A 16,515-nucleotide genomic window follows, 5' to 3' on the forward strand; every position below is an offset into this window, starting at 1 on the left:
AAAGTCATTCAATGGAGCTTTTACACGTAAACTATGCGTTGATGTCTCGTATCATGCGGGACAAAGAGCCCTCTTCCGTAAATGAAGCACTTACACAAGATACTTGGAGGAAAGCAATGCAAGTGAAACTGGATGCCATAGAGAAGAATAACACTTTGGAGTTGGCCGTTGAAACGGTCTGTCATTGATGTCAAGTGGGTCTTTAAGACCAAGTATACGTTAGATGGGTCGGTGGACAAACACAAAGACAGACTTGTGGCTAAGGGTTATGCTCAGCAGCCTGGCATCGACTATGAGGATACCTTTGCACCGATAGCGAGGATGACCACGATTCGGACCGTTCTTAACCTTGCTTCTTCTCAGCGGTGGCCCGTATTTCAGATGGATGTGAAATCTACGTTCCTTAATGGTGACCTGCAAGAGGTGTATGTTGAGCAACCTCCAAGCTCCAGGATCAAAGGGAATGGTTTACAAGTTGCGGAAGGCCTTGTATGGTCTTAAGCAGGCTCCCAAGGCTTGGAATCAGAAGATTGATTTCTTCTCTACGGACTGCTGGATTTCAGAGATCGGTTGCAGATCCTAACCTATATCTCTTTCGGGAACGCGGCATGGTCACGTTGATCATTCTTTATGTGGATGACCTCATTCTCACTGGCGGGAATATGGAGCACATTGCAGTGACGAAGGCTGCCTTGTCAAAGGAGTTTGAGAGGACCGATTTAGGCTTACTCCACTTCTTCTTGGGATTGGATATCTAGCAAACTCAGGGGGGATTCTTTCTCTCTCAATAGCGGTATGTCCATGAGTTACTTGAGGCCTTTGGGATGGAGAACTACAAGCCTATCACGTCACCGATGGACCCGAACACAAAACTTACAATTAATGATCCTTGTGAGCCAGTTGATGTCTCTCTGTACCTCAAGCTAGTTTTGGTTCATTGATCTGGTTGCTGAACACCAGATTGGACTTGAGCTTTCCTATGGGGCTGTTGAGCTCGTTTATGCAGACGCCGTTAAAGTCTCATTGGGACGCAAGATTGCGGATCCTGCGGTATCTACAGGGTACGAAGTATCTTGGACTCTTCTACACCATTGGAGGTGAAACGAAGGAACGAGTTCGACTCCTAGGTTGGAGTGATTCATATTGGGGAGGAGATCCAAACACGAGGAGATCTACATCAGGCTACAGTTTTACCCTCGGTTCAGGAGTTGTTTCATGGAGCAGCAAGAGGCAGCCAACTATTGCCTTGTCATCTACAGAGGCCGAGTATCGGGCTGCTTGTGGTGCTACTTCCGAGGTTGTGTGGCTACGGAGGTTGCTTGGTGAGATTGGGTTTCCACAAAATAAGCCCACGCTCATTCAGTGCGATAACCAGAGCTGTATCGCTATTACTCAGAACCCGGTCTTCCATGCCCGGACCAAGCACATAGAGATCCAATATCACTTTGTTCGTGAGAAGATCTTGGCAGGTGACATCTTGCTTCTTTATTGTTCGACGCAGGACAATGCGGCGGAACTCTTCACGAAGTCCCTACCTCAGGCTATGCTCCAACGGCACTCCAGCTCACTGGGGTTGGTTCCACATCCAGGAGCTGAGAGGGGGTGTTAGCAGTCATCTCTTGTCTGTACACTATGTCAGGGCCTCTGTTGTGGGTGTGCCCACCCGTATTTAGTGTCTTCCCATTTTTCCTCACTCTCCGTATATTTTTCCTATTTATTTGGAGGTGTCTATGGGCTGTCGGCTGTCCCCCAGATGCTGGCCGACTGTGTTTTCTTGCTGCCCGACTGTTTTGGTGCTGCCCGACCCATGTTAGCAGTCATCTCATGTCTGTACACTATGGCAGGGCCTCTCTTGTGGGTGTGCCCACCCGTATTTAGTGTCTTCCCATTTTTCCTCACTCTTCGTATATTTTTCCTATTTATCTGGAGGTGTGTATGGGCTGTCGGCTGTCCCCCAGATGCTGGCCGACTGTGCTTTCTTGCTGCCCGACTGTTCTGGTGCTGCCCGACCTATTCCTCAATGTTGGCCGACTGTGATCATACTGGCCGACTGACATGTTGCTGGTCGTGGGCAGCCAGGGCTGCTGTCGGCTGATTATGGGCTGGCCGACCAGCAACCAGGGGCCATATAAAATGGCCCCTTGCCCCCACGCTCCCATCTTGTATATTTCCGGTATTTTATTGGTGTATATAGCAGAGTTACACATCTTCTCTCTCTCTCTTTCATATGTGTAATGCTCTCTACAGCAGTTGTCTTCATTTCCACTGTGCATTCTAACATCCCCACCCTTCATTGATGCATGGCAAGTCAGTAAGGATCCCAACAAGGAGCAGCCTCTTCTCTTGAAGTTCAAGGACATGCAAACCAAGAATAACTTCCTTTAACACCGGGGGGGTAGCTCAAAGGTTTTACACCCCGAGTGATCCTTGGGAATGATCTCACGCCACTTCAACTTGAACAAAGAAGGACAGCCATGCCAGCCATTCTAGAATGTCGCAAGGCAGGCAAATGGGCAATATGGAGAGATGGCCACTCCAAATAGGGACGTGGGGTCTATGGGACCACATATGGCATACATATGGCTGTATGGAATTGTAATGGCATGCTCTGGTCAAACCCAAGAGGTTTCTCAGACACTTACACAGGTAGGGACATGGTCTTCTACACCGAGACCCAACAGAGTCCTGAGAGGGGGCTACCAGAGATCTCAAGATGTGTGTGGGAGTCAACTTACCGTGGGGAGACACAGACATGTGGAGGAGTTCAAGGTTCAGGAGGGGTGGCTGTCTTCTTTAAGCCACACCTCCGCAGCATCATTTCAGTGGCTCGCAAAGACGAGCAGGCATGCTACATGTGGCTCAAGCTTCACCAGTCAGGAGGCAACCCCATCTTCATAGCCATTTGCTACTCCCCACCTGACACTTCCAGATGTTCACCCACTGATGGGCAATCCCCATTTCTAGACATGTATGCTGACATCTTGGAGTTCTCTACATAGGGAGATATCCTATTGTTGGGGGACTTCAATGCACGCACTCAGAGCTCCCAAACTAGTTTCTTTGAGTTTTGGGGAGATGACTTTCTCTTATGAGATGTGGATATGCAAGAGATGGGCTTCCAGAGAGTGTCACAGGATGTCGGTCTCCTCACAGCTTTTAGCAGGTTCTTCTTAGAGATGGGATCAGCACATGGGCTGGTCATCTTCAATGGGATGGCTGAATGGCCAGCCTTGGGTCACCTCACTTGCTTTCCCTATAAAGGAGGTTCAGTATGATGGATTATCTCATGGGCTCCCCGCCCTTGACCCGTTACATTCATGATTTCCATATCTCCCCGCCACCCCTTCTTACCAATCATGCATTCCTCACCTTCTCCATAAGCCATTTCTGTCCCCAAGCAGCCAGCCCTTACCCCTGGTTCATCATTCACCAAGGTACACTTTGATCATGCCCTTGATGGAGTCTACCAGGGCTTTTCTCATCAAACGAGAGGATGAGTTCTATCGTTTGCTTCTTACCAAGGATAGTGAGGAGGCTTGGAAGAAACTTCTTGAGCACCAATCTCTTACTCCCATCAAAGACCCAACCATTTGGCATAAACGAAAGCCATAAAAAAGATGAAGCCTGGCAAAGCCGTGGACCATGAAGACCTCCTAGCTGAGCACATCTCCCATGCTTGTGATACCCTTGGCCCTTTCCTTGCCGATCTCTTTGACCTAGCCCTTTCCAAGGCTTCCCACCCTCTTGGACCACCAACACCATTATCCCAAGGCCAGGGGCCCGCTTGACCCGAACAATTACTGCACGATCATAATCGGTCACACCCTCACCAAGCTCTATGGGGCGGTACTGGAGGAAGAATTCAGCTTATTGGCAGAGAGAGTCGAGACGAGGGTATAGAGCCAAGGAACAAGCTGGTTTTCGGTACACTTGATCACATCTTCATTGAGGATGCCCAAGCAGGAGGGCGCAAGATTTACTATTGCTTTGTGGTTTTCCACAAGGCTTTTGACACTATACCAAGGACCCGCCTCTTTCATAGGCTCCAAGAGCTCCGCTTGCCACAGGAGATGATTTGGGGAGTCATGACACTTTGAGTCTGTAACAGGACGAGTAACAGTACCAGGTGGGCTGTCCGACATGGTGAGCACTATCGAGGTGAAACAAGGGTGCCCTCTCTCACCCACTCTATTTGGATTGTACATTGATGAGTTCAGTGATTTTATGGACAGATTAGGGGGGCCGGGAGCCACATTATTTGTATGGTGATACCTCTCCTCTTATATGCCGACGACATGGTGCTGATTTCAGATTCAGTGGCTGGATTGCAGCGCCATCTAGAGGCTTTGCAGGCCTTTTGTGAGCAACGGGATCTCACGGTGAATCTGGGCAAGACCAAGGATATGGTTTTTGACACATCCAGGCTGGCGGTGAAAGCCACGAGGAGTGCCAAGGGTTTTGTTTATGGGATGACATAGTGGAGATTGTGGACTCGTACGTTCATCTTGGAGTCCCATTCACGGGACCCATTTTCAACATGAAACCACCTGCCTCGGCCTACCACACGAGAGGATATGCACCCCTAGCCCACCTAGAGAGACTGTTTTCAGGCCCATTTCCAGGAGCCCAGTAGTACGAAAGGGTGGCTCTTTGTGACACCGGCAGCTATGTACGGAGCAGCATTCTGGGCACCAGATCTTGGGCAGATGGAGTGGAGTAAGGTGGAGAGGCTGCAGGTCATGATGTACTCAAGGATGATCAGAAACAAACCATCAGTACCACACCCGGTTGTGACAGCAGAGTTTGGAGCTTTCCCCTTGGTAGTAGAGGCTCTCTTCCAGACTGACATATATACAGCAGATCTAGACCCTGGGCCATGATAGACTCCCACACTTAGCACTTGAGTCATCACGGAGACTCACAACAGATGGTCAGCCCACTTCATGGTATGCTAGGGTGTCGAGATTGTTTCCAGATTGACCACCTTCCACCCTTCAACTATAGCTTGGATGCCCCCCTCTTGCCCAACCGCATATGCACACTTTGTTCCCTGGAGGTGGAGACTGAGGAGCACTATGTTTGCAGATGCCCGGTGTATTATGAGACACGTGGGGGATTCCACCATTTGTTCAGAGAGGGTTTTCGGCCATTATCCAGTGTCATTGACAATCTGGAGCAGCGTTGTCTTGGGCTCTACCTTCTGGAGTTGCGTAGACACAAGGACCAGCTGCTTGGATCACGCCGACAGTGTCCGGGCACAGATACCTCGCAGCCTCGGATCACAAGCTTTTTCTCCCACATCTAGGAAGCCTCTCGCCGCCACCTCAGAGAGGAACCCACCCAGGACTCCCCACCTCTCAGACGACTCAGACAGTGCACACGAGCCTCTCCGTTTCCCCAGGGTTATCGTAGACCAGGCGGTTCAGATGCCGCAAGCTAGGCACCCAAGACCTACTGGGCCGCATAGGTGCTCGGCCCATCAGCTCCAAGTCCGGGCGATGCTCCGGCGATACAGACATGCCCACACAGGACCTGTGGACATTGATGCCCTTTACACAGTTCCTAAGGATGATGATGAGACCTCTCCACCAGCCACCCTAGCTTGATGTTCCTTGGACCTTGGGTCATCATGCTATTGTATTCCTGATGATGTATTCCTGAGGATGCTACTTGTATTTGTAGCTAGTAGTCTTTTTCCTGTGTTTTATTTTTCTGTTTTACCATGATCAATGTAGCACTCGGATTCTTTGAAACACACCTTTGTCTCATAGACCCTAGTGGTCTTTTGAAGACGTTAATAAAAGTTTCTCTCTCTCTCTCTCTCTCTCTCTCTCTCTCTCTCTCTCTCTCTCTCTCTCCACCCTTGGTCTCCATCACCATGGCTTGAGCTTCCATCTCCCCTCTATCCTGGGCACCATGCTTTTCTACATGTATCAGAGCCCGGGTAAAAACCTCATACTCCTTCCCTTTGTGTGACACATACTCACTATGGTGATCTTCAAACCTTCATAGCCCTATTTCATCTGCGTTCTCTCCCTGATGATTCTCTGTGTTTTGTGGACTGAACCACCGTGTGGCTTTTGCCCTTCCTGTCATCCCGTGTGCCTTGAGGCTTTGAAGGCCTCTGTTTTTTGTTCAAGTCTGCGTTGTCCTTCATCAGATTCCCATGTTCACTGCGTTCCTGCTCTCTCAGCTCTGCTTGAAGCACCACCGCCGCCGGCCAAAGCCACCCTCTGTTTCCACATGGATTACGTGTAACATCTTTTTGGTCTCATATACCCTTTGGGTCTCTAGTAGATTATGTATAACCTTTCTTTCTTTCTTTCTCCATACTCTTGTGCAGACCCAAAAAGAAAAAATTAGCACTTCAATGTGATACCTGTATGGCATGAGTCATGCCCTTGGCAAGAAGCTCTTCCATGACTGCTTGCCAAATCCTCTGGCCCCGAAAATAGAGGAACTGTGACTACATGAAAGACAATGAGTTGAGAGAGTAAGTATGAAGCTGAAAACATTAAGCTATACGCATATATTGACCAGCCTTGAAAATCCAAGGATATTATCAGCACTGCCTAGATAGGCATCTTAAAAGAGGTGGTAGGACATCAAACCCGATTCGTTCCAGGAATCCGTGCTAGCATGGGCAGATTCGCGTTTCCACTAAAGGACCCTCCATCACAATATCTCACTTTGACTCTATTCCAGTTGTAAAAGTCTATAGAAAAACAAGGTATTCTTAAACAGGAATATTTCAATGTCTCATCTCAAACAGCCAGAAAAAGAAATGAACGCACGAATGAACACACACAACTGCAAGCTCCATCCCCTCCCCCACGCACACGTGCACAGCATTATGCAAAGGTAAAAAACATGAAACAGCGCAAGAAGGCAAGAAATGGAAACAGTTATAAGACTTACAAGGGTTCTCACTAGGAGAGCTACTTAAAATCCCTTGAAATATTGAGGCGTTCATTAAATGTGACGACCCGAGGGATGTTTGGGTGCGTTGAGCACAGGAGTTTGCATCTGCACACCATGCACCACCCTGTTTTGGAAGAAACATACACCAAATTTTGAATCCTGAGAGAGAGATACGCTCCCACCCTTTGTACTGGTAGAAGAGGACAGTTTTGACGGATAGGGATTATGTTGTCATTGATAGAGATTTAATTAGAATAAGAATAAATTTCATAATACAAGCGCCCCAAGGGTTTGTTGATTAAATAAAGCCATGGTTAGTTTTAGAGAAAGCTGGTCTTACTTGTAAATGAACTATCCAACTATTCAAGCCAGTGCCACTGCCTGGATCGAGATGATAACCTGGGAGGCTCCCATCTAGGCAAACTACGCCAAGCACAAAGAAAGGCTTTTAGGAGTAAAAAAACCGCCTCTAGCTAGAAAAAATGGGATTGCTTACAAACAATATATATTAATCCGACAAAACTTCAAAAGACTTGAGAGTCGTAGGTCTTCACCTGCTCCTTTCGTGTCAGCACCATGTACGAGTGTTAGCTCGACGGGGATAGGAACTCCTTATGCAGAAAGATCAGGAGAAGGCAAAGTTTATTGGTTCTAAGAATGTGTATGAGAGAGTAGAGTGCATTTTGGTTGTGTCGAGAAGGTGCAAGCAGCAAGACAGCGTAGAAAGGCAATGGTGAAAAGACTTACCTTGTGTTGGTCTCAAGCTGATGATGGTGGTGGTGAAGAGGGCAGTGCAGAGCAGAGGCATGAGGAGCCATTGATGGGGCATGGTTGGGGCACGTGTCGGGAGGAGGGCAGGGGAGATACAAGGACCTGGTCATGGAGTATTGGCATGCGTGCAGGGGTTAAATGTTGGAGGGGTATGTGGGTGTGGGTGTGTGAGACAGAGAGAGAGAGAGAGAGAGAGAGAGACGGAAGCCTCTTGGCAAGTTGCGTGATTGTGTCGTATCGGTTGAGGGGGCGCACGTGCTGTTGATGGATGCAGCCATGAGGAGTGGTTCATTGCGGAATCATTAAGAGTCCAACTGTCCAAGACGTTTCTGTTTATTATGGCGTGCGCCATACATGATGACGACGACGATGACGATGATGGGGGGGGGGGGGGGCAGAGTTCAGTCCGGACTCACCGAACTTGAGGGGGACAGTCTGCAGGCGATTGATTGCTTGCGTGCAACAAAAGTCAAATTTCTCAATGATCTCTCTCTCTCTCAGCTCTCCCTCTTCCCCCCACCACACTCATCATACAGCAGATGTACATACTCTCTCTCTCTCTCTCTCTCGTCTCGCACGGCCACACCCTAACGACTCCCGAGTCACGACCTGATGTCTAATTCCAGGCTTCGAGACGCTGAGCGGCTGAGGCCAAGCCATAGCCGGCCCGGCAGCGTTTATTTATTATAGTAAACAGCCTGTGCAGTGTTGTAAAGGTGGTGGTTGTATTGAGAGGTCTGTACACCTCCAGGCTCCAAGGTGTAACCGTTACCGTGCGCATCCAGCGCGCATGCCACGACGCGACAACCTCCACGGCGCCGTCTGCAGAAGGACCTGCAGACTCGCTGATCCTTTGCCCCGGCCCCCACCCACTTGGCACAAACAAGCCTACAACTAAGAGTATTTGCACTCTGCCGCCTTAAAAGGATGCAACCTTTTTCAGCCTCCAGTAACGTACCCTATCAAATCATTCGATCTTGATGATCGGACCTGTTCACCCCATTGATTGATTGATTGATTGATCCACTCCAATGCCACCTCTCGCCCACATGGGCATTGGGCAACCAAACCTTGGCCGCCCATTCCACCGCCTAGTGCCCAAATCATCTCAAGCCTACAAATGGTGATTTGCTACATTCAAAACTGCCCGTCTCACGCACGGCTTGACAAAAACGGCATTTGAATGTATTTTTACCAGTTGAAATTTGGAAAAACCGGCTACAAATATATCAAGCCCTTACAAAAAAATGATTCAAATTTATTAGTTTTTAGTTAAAATATCCGCAAAATATGCAAATTCAACCTAGAAAACCACTCAGTTTATAAGCACGTCCTTATTTTGACCGATTAAAAAATAAATGCTTTTATCGAGCCCTGCACCAATGCCATATTAACCGCACCATATAATCATGAGAAGTTTCAACACATTTCACATCAAAAATGCCATATAACGTGCACCAATTGCCTAAGAAAAAATGAGCCTTAGTCCAAACCTTGAACTCTAGATATTTAAAGGGAGTCTCCCTCTCCACCTGACCAAACCAAACTAGAGGGAGAAAAGGGGCCACAGAGCAAGGAGGACAAGAGAAGCAACTCACTCCACAACTAGTAGCAACGAGTTACATTTTTCTAGTTCACATATAATAAAGAGTTGTTTCATCTCTAGGCAATATGTCAATTTTTGTTTGATTAGCGGCCAATCAATTTGTGATCATTGATGAAGGCATACAAACATGTATTGGTATTTATTCATTTGCACATTTAACTATTCACCCAAGAAGAATTAGTTCAATGCATTAACTTGTGTGTAACTCTTAAGTATCTTAATATTTCAAATCACCCCAACATCCACACTTCTTATAAGTCCCTTTGAAAGCTGTTTCAAATTCTAGGCAAATTACTACTTGAATATCTATAAGTGAGTTAAACTTATATGTATTATTTTAGCATTCAATAGACAAGTGTGCAGAAATGAAAACATGCACACATGCATATGTATGTGTAGACCATTGTCATGTAATGAAAAAGAAGGTCATGTAAAAATGTGCATGTGTGTCCACACGTACACATGCTTGCATGTGGGAGTGTGCATGTACATGCTTTGCATGTGGGGGTGGCATGTGCATAGATATGCATGCGTGATGTGTTGAATGATTAAAAAAATTTAGCACGAATGTGCTGATACTTTGAAGCATTTATTTAGGCCACACTTTATATGTGGAACACCAGAGTTTGAAAGGGATGACGTGACGTGCCAACCTCTACAGACTTCAAGTTCTTTCAGGCTATAATATTAGTCGTTAATTTTTGAACAAGTTCAACAACTTTGCCAATTTTCTCATCCTAAATAATTTTCCTCGTGTCTTTATTATCCTCTTACTTAAACTGTATATTATGGACACGGAAGAGTATCACTTTTACTTGTAAAATTTATTTTCACAAGTTTAAAAAATCTATAGATTTTATTGTACTTAGTTATAATTTAGCATTAGAAAATTGTAAAGTTTTTAAAAAAAATTAAAGTCATAACTATAATGATTTGTAAAGAGAAAAGTTATCTATGAACACTAGCCGCAAGGATTATTCATGACAAGGCAGTGGATTGCAACTTATGAACACAGCCCCATGTCATTATGAGCTTTATGTGCACACAATCCCATGACATTATGAGCTTCATGTGCACACAGTCCCGTGGCCTCTTTTTTAAAAAAAGGCCAAAGTGAAACAAGAAAATTTATGCTTCCTTAAGTTTATTGCTTGAGAGGGTTCTTAATCAAGGCATACTTTCTAGAAAATTCCTTTATCGCGCCACTCCTTCCCCTTGTTTGATTGTACTCATACAAGGATAGATGAATAGCTATCCTTGGCTTCAAGCACACAGTCTTCAAGATCAAGGCTCTTCTAGGCCTACAAAATGAAGGTTTGTAGCCACTAAGGGTGCCCATGGTGTGTAGTGTTCTAGTTTGGTCTAGTTGGACCATCTTGGTTAGATCATCTTGGACCATCCAGTTAGGTCATCTTTGGCCATCCAGCTCGGTCATCTTGGGCCATCCTAGTTGACTATCCAATGGCCACAACAACGGATCTCTAAAGAATCTCCAAGAAGCACACCAATGGATACATGTGAGGTTCACGTGCCAACGCATGCATTACACTGTCATGCTGATTGGTATCTTCCAAACATAGGAGATACTCATTGATGACATCCTTGGATATGGTGTAACTCTCAAGAGTGTTAAAAGACACATCAATGGAATAGTTGGGGCATCATATTCTACATACATCTTTTTAGCTCAGTCCCCTTTGTCAATGTCATCTCTTTTTTTTCATTACACTATCATGCCGATTGGTATCTTCCAAACATAGGAGATACTCATTGATGACATCCTTGGATATGGTGTAACTCTCAAGAGTGTTAAAAGACACATCAATGGAATAGTTGGGGCATCATATTCTACATACATCTTTTTAGCTCAGTCCCCTTTGTCAATGTCATCTCTTTTTTTTCATTTTGTCATGTCGTCCTTGTGTCATTCCGTCTTGTGTGCCGAACATCTCACTGTGACCAAAGCAAGGTGTGCACAGTGCAATGAGGGGCATGTAACTTTTTCTTGGAAGTAATACAAGTGATGTTTACAATATCTTATGTTTTATTATATACTTACATTCAAGTATGTTTTAAGTGTTACATTGTGTCATAAGTATCGAGGACCCAAACATACTCTCCGAGAGAAGAACCACAACTTTAGTGTACTGGGGCAAACAGAAAGCAACAACGAATCGACGGGCCAAATTCAACTTTAAAGAGCCACTTCATTGGAATCAAAAACACAGAATCTGTTGAGAAATCAAACATGATTTAGCTCAAGGTGCATCAAACCATATGAGAGACATGATTTAGCATATTGATTAAGATAATACACAAAATAAGATTAAGCTAATATCAAGATAACGATGACAATTAAGAAGTACACCATCATAATCTCATTGCATTAGAGTTGATCCAAGTACTTCCTTTTATAGCTCTCATAAAGCTCATGTCTTTGTTATGTGCTAAAACTTTGAAGCATTTATTTAGGCCACACTTTATATGTGGAACACCAAGTTTGAAAGGGATGACGTGACGTGCCAACCTCTACAGACTTGAAGTTCTTTCGGGCTATAATATTAGTCGTTAATTTTTTAACAAGTTCAACAACTTTGCCAATTTTCTCATCCTAAATAATTTTCCTCGTGTCTTTATTATGCTCTTACTTGATTTCCTAGATGCACACTTTTGTTAGTCATTATTAATTTTTTTACAAGTCTCATAACTTTGTGATCTTCTCATCCTAAATAAGTTTCTTTCATGTCTTTATTGTGGGCTGTGTGGGCTTACCACACAAAAGTCTGTTGTGCCCTCCCTCGTGTCTTTGTTATGTTGCTCCCTTCCTTTATCCCCTAGAGACATTAACTTATGAAAGTCAATTTGAGCTCTTATTCATAATTGAAAGTTGAATTGAGTAAGCAACTTTCCAACACTTATGGTTTTTATGGAAGCTCTTTTTTTATTAAAAATTTTGAGTACATTTTAAAAGTTTAGTTAGCAAAGGCCCATGCATTCAATTGTATAACTTGTTGAAGTTACCTCTTGTATTTTGATGTGTAATGGTTAGTATTATTAAGTACAAATAAGCATACGAATCATACGTCTCATAAATTTCACCTCATATTTAACTAGAAGAGCTTGAAAACAAAAGATCAGAAAATTATCTCTTAGTGGATATTCCAAACTACCATGTGGCCAACTGGACCATGTGTGCCCACATTTGATGTTTCATGTTTTTCACCAAAGATATACACACAACAAGAGACTTTACAAGAGACATAAAATTTGGAACACTGTTAAAAGGTTTCTATATTCAACTTTGATATGTTGAATCACAATATACAAATAAGCCATCAAAAATTACAATGGAGGATTTTTGTCCCATGTAATTTAATGCTTGATGTGATATCTTCTAGTTTTTATTTTTAATGTTTCTAGCTCAGTTTTTCAATGATGAAAGGTGTAAAATTGAAATAAATTAAAAGACCATGTTTCCATGCATGTTGGAAATAATATTTAATGATGAAAGGTGTAAAATTAAAATAAATTAAAAGACCATGTTTCCATGCATGTTGGAAATAAAAATTGGTTACAATTAAGAGAATTAAAGTAGAAGAAGACAAAATCATCCACAATTTGAGTGGTTACCAGATCAACACACAATATTTTCATATTGTTGTGTAGCAATCGGTTGCCAACCACCATGCCAAAACCAACTTGCATGGAAGTTGACCCAAAGTAGCATGAAAATAGCTTTTGATATGGTTTTGTATACTTATCACAAGAATGCCACATGAAAATGAAGGTTATCTATAAAGAAGCGATGGAACTCACCTAAGAAGAGATATGACTCATGACATGTTAAGGACCCACACCATGTTTTAATAAAAAGAACGATCCCTAATATAAGCCAAAAATCCTAAGCATTGTTTATAAAACACTTGTTAACTGTATACTATGGACACGGAAGAGTATCACTTTTACTTGTAAAATTTATTTTCACGAGTTTAAAAAATATATAGATTTTATTGTAAAATTGTAAAGTTTTTTTTAAAAAAAATGAAGTCATAAGTATAATGATTTGTAAAGAGAAAAGTTATCTATGAACACTAGCCGCCGCAAGGATTATTCATGACAAGGCAGTAGTGGATTGCAACTTATGAACACAGCCCCATGTCGTTTTATGAGCTTTATGTGCACACAATCCCATGACATTATGAGCTTCATGTGCACACAGTCTCGTGGCCTCTATTTAAAAAAAAGGCCAGAGTGAAACAAGAAAATTTATGCTTCCTTAAGTTTATTGTTTGAGAGGGTTCTTAATCAAGGCATACTTTCTAGAAAATTCCTTTATCGCGCCACTCCTTCCCCTTGTCTGATTGTACTCATACAAGGATAGATGAATAGCTATCCTTGGCTTCAAGCACACAGTCTTCAAGATCAAGGCTCTTCTAGGCCTACAAGTTGAAGGTTTGTAGCCACTAAGGGTGTCCATGGTGTGTAGTGTTCTAGTTTGGTCTAGTTGGACCATCTTGGTTAGATCATCTTCTTGGACCATCCAGTTAGGTCATCTTTGGCCATCCAGCTCGGTCATCTTGGGCCATCCTAGTGACTATCCAATGGCCACAACAAAGGATCTCTAAAGAAACTCCAAGAAGCACACCCATGGATACATGTGTGAGGTTCATCTGCCAACGCATGCATTACACTGTCATGCCGATTGGTATCTTCCAAACATAGGAGATACTCATTGATGACATCCTTGGATATGGTGTAACTCTCAAGAGTGTTAAAAGACACATCAATGGAATAGTTGAGGCATCATATTCTACATACATCTTTTTAGCTCAGTTCCCTTGTCAATGTCATCTCTTTTTTTTCATTACACTGTCATGCCAATTGGTATCTTCCAAACATAGGAGATACTCATTGATGACATCCTTGGATATGGTGTAACTCTCAAGAGTGTTAAAAGACACATCAATGGAATAGTTGGGCATCATATTCTACATACATCAATGGAATAGTTGGGGCATCATATTCTACATACATCTTTTTAGCTCAGTCCCCTTTGTCAATGTCATCTCTTTTTTTTCATTTTGTCATATCGTCCTTGTGTCATTCCGTCTTATGTGCCGAACATCTCACTGTGACCAAAGTAAGGTGTGCACAGTGCAATGAGGGGCATGTAACTTTTTCTTGGAAGTAATACAAGTGATGTTTACAATATCTTATGTTTTATTATATACTTACATTCAAGTATGTTTTAAGTGTTACATTGTGTCATTAGTGTCAAGGACCCAAACATACTCTCCGAGAGAAGAACCACAACTTTAGTGTACTGGGGCAAACAGAAAGCAACAACGAATCGACAGGCCAAATTCAACTTTAAAGAGCCACTTCATTGGAATCAATAACACAGAATCTGTTGAGAAATCAAACATGATTTAGCTCAAGGTGCATCAAACCATATGAGAGACATGATTTAGCATATTGATTAAGATAATACACAAAATAAGATTAAGCTAATATCAAGATGACGATGACAATTAAGAAGTACACCATCATAATCTCATTGCATTAGAGTTGATCCAAGTACTTCCTTTTATAGCTCTCATGAAGCTCATGTCTTTATTATGTGCTAAAACTTTGAAGCATTTATTTAGGCCACACTTTATATGTGGAACACCAAGTTTGAAAGGGATGACGTGACGTGCCAACCTCTATAGACTTGAAGTTCTTTTGGGCTATAATATTAGTCATTAATTTTTTAACAAGTTCAACAACTTTGCCAATTTTCTCATCCTAAATAATTTTCCTCGTGTCTTTATTATGCTCTTACTTGATTTCCTAGATGCACACTTTTGTTCGTCATTATTAATTTTTTTACAAGTCTCATAACTTTGTGATCTTCTCATCCTAAATAAGTTTCTTTCATGTCTTTATTGTGGGCTTACCACACAAAAGTCTGTTTTGTGCCCTCCCTCATGTCTTTGTTATGTTGCTCCCTTCACTTTATCCCCTAGAGACATTAACTTATGAAAGTCAAGTTGTTGCTCCCTTCACTTTATCCCCTAGAGACATTAACTTATGAAAGTCAATTTGAGCTATTATTCATAATTGAAAGTTGAATTGAGTAAGCAACTTTCCAACACTTATGGTTTTTATGGAAGCTCTTTTTTTATTAAAAATTTTGAGTACATTTTAAAAGTTTAGTTAGCAAAGGTCCATGCATTCAATTGTATAACTTGTTGAAGTTACATCTTGTAAATTGATGTGTAATGGTTAGTATTATTAAGTACAAATAAGCATACGAATCATACGTCTCATAAATTTCACCTCATATTTAACTAGAAGAGCTTGAAAACAAAAGATCAAAAAATTATCTCTTAGTGGATATTCCATACTTTCATGTGGCCAACTGGACCATGTGTGCCCACATTTGATGTTTCATGTTTTTCACCAAAGATATACACACAACAAGAGACTTTACAAGAGACATAAAATTTGGAACACTGTTAAAAGGTTTCTATATTCAACTTTGATATGTTGAATCACAATATACAAATAAGCCATCAAAAATTACAATGGAGGATTTTTGTCCCATGTACTTTAATGCTTGATGTGATATCTTCTAGTTTTTATTTTTAATGTTTCTAACTCAGTTTTTCAATGAAGAAAGGTGTAAAATTGAAATAAATTAAAAGACCATGTTTCCATGCATGTTGGAAATAATTTTTCAATGATGAAAGGTGTAAAATTGAAATAAATTAAAAGACCATGTTTCCATGCATGTTGAAAATAATTTTTCAATGATGAAAGGTGTAAAATTGAAATAAATTAAAAGACCATGTTTCCATGCATGTTGGAAATAAAAATTGGTTACAGTTGAGAGAAATAAAGTAGAAGAAGACAAAATCATCCACAATTTGAGTGGGTACCACATCAACACACAATATTTTCATATTGTTGTGTAGCAATCGGTTGCCAACCACCATGCCAAAACCAACTTGCATGGAAGTTGACCCAAAGTAGCATGAAAATAGCTTTTGATATGGTTTTGTATACTTATCACAAGCATGCCACATGAAAATGAAGGTTATCTATAAAGAAGCGATGGAACTCACCTAAGAAGAGATATGACTCATGACATGTTAAGGACCCACACCATGTTTTAATAAAAAGAACGATCCCTAATATAAGCCAAAAATCCTAAGCAGTGTTTATAAAAAACT

General features: G+C 42.4%; 1 protein-coding gene across 3 annotated transcripts in view; it reads right to left on the minus strand.

Moving 5' to 3' along the window:
• The window catches only part of LOC147608687 (pectin acetylesterase 8-like), a 100,950-nt gene extending 92,770 nt beyond the window's left edge, over nucleotides 1–8,180 (minus strand). The window contains exons 1-6 of one of the 3 annotated variants that reach the window (XM_086788134.1): nucleotides 7,669–8,180; nucleotides 7,476–7,532; nucleotides 7,262–7,344; nucleotides 6,919–7,045; nucleotides 6,612–6,715; nucleotides 6,380–6,460 (exon numbers count right to left, since the gene is read on the minus strand). In XM_086788134.1, coding sequence (XP_086644260.1) covers nucleotides 6,380–6,460; nucleotides 6,612–6,715; nucleotides 6,919–7,045; nucleotides 7,262–7,344; nucleotides 7,476–7,532; nucleotides 7,669–7,750 — 534 coding nt within the window. In that variant the 5' untranslated portion in view covers nucleotides 7,751–8,180. Of the gene's footprint in view, nucleotides 1–6,379; nucleotides 6,467–6,611; nucleotides 6,716–6,918; nucleotides 7,046–7,261; nucleotides 7,345–7,475; nucleotides 7,533–7,668 lie in introns of all 3 variants that reach the window. The other 2 variants (XM_086788133.1, XM_086788135.1) reach the window with 2 other exon arrangements.
• Between the last annotated feature and the right edge of the window lie 8,335 nt (nucleotides 8,181–16,515).

Source organism: Cibotium barometz, chromosome 52 (assembly GCF_041138505.1).
Source record: "Cibotium barometz isolate CiBa-2024 chromosome 52, ASM4113850v1, whole genome shotgun sequence".
Taxonomy (NCBI): domain Eukaryota; kingdom Viridiplantae; phylum Streptophyta; class Polypodiopsida; order Cyatheales; family Cibotiaceae; genus Cibotium; species Cibotium barometz.